Source organism: Borostomias antarcticus, assembly GCF_949987555.1.
Source record: "Borostomias antarcticus genome assembly, chromosome: 7".
NCBI classification, from domain to species: domain Eukaryota; kingdom Metazoa; phylum Chordata; class Actinopteri; order Stomiiformes; family Stomiidae; genus Borostomias; species Borostomias antarcticus.
In genome coordinates, this window is record NC_140240.1 from 10464295 (window position 1) to 10471794 (window position 7500).

Sequence of the window (7500 nt, forward strand, 5' to 3'; positions counted from 1 at the left end):
CTCAGAGATAATAAACGAGATAATAAACAAGATGATAAACGAGATAATGAACGCTCCTGCGCAGGCCGACTCTTCCTCCGGGAATCAATACAGCGCCGGAGCGATAAGCAGAACCGCTAATACCGACGGAATCTGACCAGCGTCCCACCCTAACCCCGCCCCTTGGCCCCGGTCCAGACCAGCGTCCCACCCTAATCCCGCCCCTCGGCCCCGGTCCAGACCAGCGTCCCACCCTAACCCCGCCCCTTGGCCCCGGTCCAGACCAGCGTCCCACCCTAACCCCACCCCTCGGCCCCGGTCTGCTCACCGTTGCTGAAGTGCTCGGGGGCGGCAGCGTGCGGGCTCCCGTGGGCGCCGAGCCGGCGGTGGTTGCGGTGGCTGGTCAGGTAGACGGACGAGTCGCAGCTGCTCACCAGGCTCTCTAGGGCCGTGTCCTCGTGCTGGGCGTGGCCGCCCCCGAAGGCCTCGCCACCGCCGCCGCCGGGGGGCGGGGCGGGCGGCACGCCGGCCAGCGCCTTGTCTAGTGGGTCGTCCTCCGCCAGGTATGCGTAGGGGCAGTACTCGCGCGTGCGGGAGTAGATGTTGGCATTGTCGTAGCAGTCGGAGCAGATCACCAGCGGGCCGGCGCCACCTGGTGGACAGACGGTCCAAGACGTCAACGCACAAGACTCTCACTCTCCTGTCAGTAGAACTGTTGATTGGCTGGTAAGGCCTCAGGCCCAGGCGTTATAACAACACTCAGACTATATAACAACACTCAGACTATATAACAACAGTGCCTGAGACCCCTCTTCTGTTACTTGTCACTTTTGTGTCACTTATTGTAGTATTCAATTATAGCAGTTCTTATGTATTGAATTCACATATTTTGTGTTGTTATATTCATCATAACCTTTTATTTAGTTTCTCGGGAACACAATTGAGGGACAGGTCCTCATTTTCAATGTAGTCGAGATTACAAAACAAGCAGCAACAATAAAAACAATGACAAAGATGTCATCGGAAATGTTATATTATGCAAATACAAATATATATTATGACTCTTGGTTCTTGATTTTATTCTGTACCTCTTCTGTTGCGTTTTTCTGCTGTTGTAACGCTCATATTTCCCCCTCTAGGGATTATTAAAGTCACAGTATATCATATCTTACCTCCGTAGTGCTCTTGACATGAATCACCCAGACAAGCTACACGTTGAGGAAGTCGATAATGGTAATGGAAGAGGCGCGTGTGTGAGAATTCCAGCCGTATCGGATAATATTGGTGTGTGTGTGTGTGTGAGTGTGCACGTGCATGCATGTGTGGGTACGCGCGCATGCTTGAGAGTGTGTGTACACCAGCAGTGTGTGGGTCTGTGTGTGTGGTGTACGTGCATGCTTCGGAGTGTGTGTACACCAGCTGTGTGTGGTGTGCGCCTATGCTTCAGAGTGTGTGTACACCAGCTGTGTGTGTGTGGTGTGCGCCTATGCTCCAGAGTGAGTGTGTGTGTGTGTGTGTGTGTGGTTCCTCACCGGTCGGTATAGCAGCCAGGGCCTCTCGGGGGTCCCCAGGGTGGAAGCTGCTCCTCCCGGTGAACAGAGAGCCCACCCTGCAGTGGAGCCCCCCGCCCCCCTCCGCATCCACCTCGCTGCCCGTGTCTCCATAACACACACCTGCAACGCGCACACACACACACACACGCACAGGCACACGCACACACACGCACAGGCACACACACGCACACAATACTATTACTCTCTAGCCTCTCCTAAAAACATGGTTATTACCAGAGGAAGTGTGGAATTGAGCAGCGTGCAATAAAATCGATACAGCAATAAATCGCAATATTTGTTCCCACGATACTGTATAAATTTTCCGCGGTACAGTAGATTAAAAAGTTACTTTAGTTTTTTTTGGAATATAATAGAATAATGTATCGATGATTGAATTCTATCATCGATACATTATTTGTGTTTTTAATGGATTTAAAATGTCTGTACATTCCCTCTACCCTCAGGATCACCTCCAGCGAGCGGGGGATGGACTTGATTTTATTTATTTTTTTATACAAATTATGTAGAGTAGCGCAACGTATCGCAACATGTATTGGACCGTACGCATGTATTGGGTATGAGGTCCTTGCCGATACCCAGCCCTAGAAAAAGGAAAGGTGTATTCCCGGTCCAGAGACCAGTGGTCAGTAGAGGTGTATTCCCATATATATTGACGCCCGGCCCAGTGGTCAGTAGAGGTGCATTCCTAGAGTATTGACGCCCGGCCCAGTAGAGGTGTATTCCTAGAGTATTGACACCCGGCCCCGTGATCAGTGGTCAGTAGAGGTGTATTCCTAGAGTATTGACGCCCAGCGGTCAGTAGAGGTGTATTCCCAGAGTATTGACGCCCGGCCCAGTGACCAGTGGTCAGTAGAGGTGTATTCCTAGAGTATTGACGCCCGGCCCAGTGGTCAGTAGAGGTGTATTCCTAGAGTATTGACGCCCGGCCCAGTGACCAGTAGAGGTGTATTCCTAGAGTATTGACGCCCGGCCCAGTGGTCAGTAGAGGTGTATTCCTAGAGTATTGACGCCCGGCCCAGTGGTCAGTAGAGGTGTATTCCTAGAGTATTGACACCCGGCCCAGTGACCAGTAGAGGTGTATTCCTAGAGTATTGACGCCCAGCGGTCAGTAGAGGTGTATTCCCAGAGTATTGACGCCCGGCCCAGTGACCAGTAGAGGTGTATTCCTAGAGTATTGACGCCCGGCCCAGTGACCAGTGGTCAGTAGAGATGTATTCCTAGAGTATTGAAGCCCGGCCCAGTGGTCAGTAGAGGTGTATTCCTAGAGTATTGACACCCGGCCCAGTGACCAGTAGAGGTGTATTCCTAGAGTATTGACGCCCAGCGGTCAGTAGAGGTGTATTCCTAGAGTATTGACGCCCAGCGGTCAGTAGAGGTGTATTCCCAGAGTATTGACGCCCGGCCCAGTGGTCAGTAGAGCATGCACGGTGACCCACCGTCGGTGCCCTTGTGCACGTATCCGTTGGAGAGCGGGGGCATGAGCTGCTGGTGGGAGCCGGCCTCTGAGTTGCTGTAGCCCTCCGGGGGCTCGGACAGCGTGCCCTGAGACGACAGGTAGCTGGGGATGTCCGCCGGCAGGTTCATCTCATCTGAAACGCACACACATTTTCAAACGCTTAGTTTGAATCAGTGCGTTCCGCCGGCCACTAGTGCACACTTGTGCACTAAGGACTGGGATAACTGGCTGTGTTGTATGGTGACTGCTGTTTGTGCCGTCACTGTTGCGTACTGTTCGTTCTATGTTGTTGGATGCTTTTTTCACTATTACAGCCTCAAGAATTGCATTAATCAATTAAATAATATTTTTGAATTGAATTGAACTTTGTCTATATTGTTATTTTAAGTGTTTTTACTAACCTGCCCAGGGACCTCAAGGATGACTTTTACTAAACATTGATTAATGTGCACAGTCCCTCTAAAAATAAACCTGGTTTGCTTGAATCCATCAGTGGAGTCACACACACAAGAGAGAGACACAACTGTAGCAAATACAGACTGCTTGACTTTACATGATGGAAAAACTGGGAGCCCTGTCAGGACACTCAAAAACGTGCTACACACAAACATGCGCACGCACACACACACGCACACACACACACTGTATGCACTCCCACACAAACAAACAGACACACACACACAACCACCCCCCCCCCCCCACACACACACACACACACACACTCACACACACCTGTGTTGGTGATGCTGTAGTCCTCGCTCTTCCTCCTCATGTGGTAGATGACGATGACCCAGACCAGCGAGGTGCCGACCACGCAGCAGACCACCACGATGACCACGATGCCCACCGTGGTCCAGCCGTCCTGCTCGTAGCCGCCGCCCGCCAGGTCGCAGTTGGCCGAGGGCGCCACGCCCAGGTAGATGTGTCCACGCTCCGTGCCCAGCGTGTTGGACATGATGCAGGTGTACTTGCCGGCGTCGGCGGGGCCGGCGTCCACGATGATCAGCAGCTGGTTGGCGGCGGCGAAGAAGTGGCGCTCCGTCAGCACCAGCGGCCCGTCGTCCTTGGTCCAGTTGAGGCGGGGGGCGGGGCTTCCGCCGGCGATGCACTGGAGCACGGCCGTCTCGCCGCGCGCCACCGTCCGGTCCTCCAGGGGGCGCATGAAGGACGGGGTTTCTGGAGGAGGAGGACGAGGAGAAGGAGGAGGACGAGGAGGAAGAGAGGGGGGCATAAATGAAACATGTAACATTAATAGGGATGCAACGACTGCAAAATTCTGGACAGATGCCGATTTTTAAAATAACAATAACTAAAAATAAACTTAAAATAACATAACTATCCGACCGATGGCTGATGTTTTTTTATTATTCCCTCTTTTGTGCCAGGGAAACTATGAAGGGTTTGGTTCCAAAACGTCCATTTTTTCCACATGTGCATAATACCGTTATCTAGGTGTGAACTACTTCTGGCATCATATTTTGAGATCAGCCAATACTGTACATTTGTGTGCAAAGCTAAACGGCGTCCACAGTGTGGCTGGAATAGAAGGTTCTGCTGGGAGTGAGCGCTGCACCTCCATCTAGCCGACTGAGACGGATACAGCCTCCCAGCGCTGCTTACAGAGCACGCTAGGCTAGATCAACAAAACACACCAAATAACGTCCTCCTACCTCACATCTCCTCCCAATCTGCAGCTCCATTTTGGCCTCTTTTTTTTTTTTTTTTACATTTCTAAATGAATCCGATTATTCTTTAATATTCATGAGTAACTAAGTAGTAATTGGTTATTCGGCATAAGTTATTCTCTATGGTATTTTCTTAGGATATAATTGAGTCTTGTTCATGCAGGCCTGAGGCCCAGTAGGCCGGAATCCTTCGAACCTGAGTTTGCGCCAGACTAGGATATATGATCCCATTGTTTCAGGCCGCCTACATCCATCCAAATGATTTAAATGCGCTGCCATTACGTAATTTAATTTGATCATAATCGTCATTATTGTGGAGCTATAGTAGTAGGCCTCGGTAATAATCAAAATAAATCATAAATCAAAAGAACATTAACGGGCAATGACAAATGGGCTTCACATTCATTTCTCTCTTTTACAGCCTAAAGCCTTTAACGTCGATATTAAATGAACAGCAACAAAAACAACCTATTAAAACAACAGCCTATTTCAACTTGTAAGATTGCAGCCTATTACAGACGTTTTCTTTGTGGGGTTCATTCAGGCTTACTTTGTTGTGTGGTGTTGGCTATGAAAGAACATTTAATGAAAACGGTGCTTATGAAATTGCCTTCCGCAATAACATTAGCCTATACAGCCGACACAGAGTTAGGAAAACCAGGATGTTCGACCGGATATCTTAATGCAAATCCTAATTAAGAAAGTGAGGGCTGACTTTGCGAGCGGGAGGGACAGGCTGCGCCCCTGTTCCCCTCCTGTGTGTGTGACTCGTAGGGAGAGAGAGCATATCACACTCAGGGCTGTAAAATTATGTTCCATGTCAAGGAAGGCTAATTCAAAACGCCGTTTCACAAATATGGATTTTTTGTCTAACAAAGTATAACCTTTGCGATTGCTCGACCAGTACAATCTTGGTCGGATTTCGACCTAACAATCGACCATAGATCACAGTCAGCCCTAAACAATAGCCTTAACTGGTGTGACACAAACATGGGACACTGCCATCGGTGAATGTCTTTTTTTGTGCCGATGGCGGTCAACATAACGACCAAGCCGATGTCCGGCTGATGCATCGGTGCGTCCCTGAACAGACATTCCTCATTTGAAAATCATCACTAGTCCAAAATCCAAAACACAAGTCGTTGCTGTCAGATCAACACCTTGTACCGCATCTCCAAAAAGCTTACAGCACAGTCTATGTTTTTGGACATTAATTCACATATGATGAGATGGCCAGAAACATTTGATTGGTCCCAGAGCTGGGAGGTGTTCAGAGGTTGTGAAGGGTAGTCCAGCTTTCAATTGATGTAAAAAAATAAAATAAAAATGGAGATGCAATGTTTTGACCCGACAGCAGTGAAGTGGATTATGCAAAGTCCAGGGTGGTCTGAATTAACTCAAGAAGACAGAGCGTTATGAACAGCTGACATGCGCGATGACCGTGGCGAGGTTTAAACTCAGGGCCGTGTGATTCTGTTCATAATGACCAGCCGGACGGACACACAGACGGACGGCCCTACCCAGCACGGTGAGCGTGGCGTTGGCCGACAGGCTGCCGGCCGCGTTCTGGGCGGTGCAGCTGTACACGCCCATGTCCTCCGTCTTCACGTTGGCGATGAAGAAGATGTCGTCGTCGGGCATGACGTGCATGCGGCGCTCGCGGGCGGCGGGGAAGTCGGTGCCCCCGTCCTTCTGCCAGGCGATCTGGGGGGAGGGGTGGCCCTCCGCCGCACACTCCAGACGGGCCATGGTGCCGGTCCGGATGGTCAGGTCCATGGGGGTCTTCAGGAAGGACGGCAGCTCTGAGGGAGGGGGGGGGGAGAGAGAGAGACAGAGAGGAGAGAGAGAGAGAGAGAGAGAGAGAGAGAGAGAGAGAGAGAGAGGGAGAGAGAGAGAGAGAGAGGGAGAAGAGATAGAGAGAGAGAGAGAGAGAGGGGGGGGGGGGGGGGAGAGAAGACAGAGAGGGAGATAGAAGAGATAGAGAAGACAGAGGGAGAGAGAAGAGAGGGAGAGAGAAAGGGAGAGAGAAAGAAGGAGAGGAGACAGAGGGAGGGGGAGAGAGAGAGAAGGAGACAGAGAGAGGGGGAGAGAGAAAGAGAGAGGGGGAGAGAGAGAAAGAGGGAGAGAGAGAGAGAGAGGACAGAGGGAGAGAGATAGAGAGAGAGACAGAGGGAGAGAGGGAGAATGAGAGAGAGGGATAGAGAGAGGAGATCGGAGAGGCAAAACACAATGACAGCATTAGATGAAGTCATACTGACCGTAGAACATGACTGAAAACTATCAGCGTGAACTCGGCATGAAAAGCATCACACTAAAACGGACAGGCAGGTAAAAAAAAAAAAAAGACAAAAGGAAACAAATCAATGTGAGTCACCATTTGTCAACAACAACAAAAAACCAGACCACCCTACGAAGGAAAGAAGACCCCCCCTCCTCCTCACCATTGACGGTGAGCTTGGCCCGGTTGGAGTAGTTGGAGCCGAAGTGGTTGGACACCACACACTGGTAGCGCCCCTCGTCGGTGAAGTTGACGTTGAGCAGGCGCAGCAGCGAGGTGTGCAGCAGCTGCCCGTCCTGGTAGCGGGCGTAGGTGCGCACCTCGCCGTCGTACAGCAGCTCGCCGTCCTTGCGCCACGCCGCCGTCATGGGCGAGTCGCTGCTGCTCGCCGCCAGGCAGCCCAGCGTCACGTTGGAGCCGCGCAGCGCCGTCGACGTCTCCGGGTGGGCCGTGATCCGGGGCTTCGGGAAGTCATCTGGTGGGGGGGGGAGAGAGAGAAAGAGAGGAGAGAGAGGGAGAGAAGAGAGA

At 51.3% G+C, this 7500-nt stretch overlaps 1 protein-coding gene across 1 annotated transcript in view; it reads right to left on the reverse strand.

Annotated features, from left to right (window-relative positions):
- The window catches only part of lrig2 (leucine-rich repeats and immunoglobulin-like domains 2), a gene marked incomplete at its 3' end in the record, with an annotated part of 16936 nt that overhangs the window by 1101 nt on the left and 8335 nt on the right, over positions 1-7500 (reverse strand). The window contains exons 12-17 of the mRNA XM_084441329.1: positions 7136-7447; positions 6215-6496; positions 3742-4185; positions 2990-3142; positions 1512-1652; positions 308-631 (exon numbers count right to left, since the gene is read on the reverse strand). Coding sequence (XP_084297455.1) covers positions 308-631; positions 1512-1652; positions 2990-3142; positions 3742-4185; positions 6215-6496; positions 7136-7447 — 1656 coding nt within the window. The remainder of the gene's footprint in view (positions 1-307; positions 632-1511; positions 1653-2989; positions 3143-3741; positions 4186-6214; positions 6497-7135; positions 7448-7500) is intronic.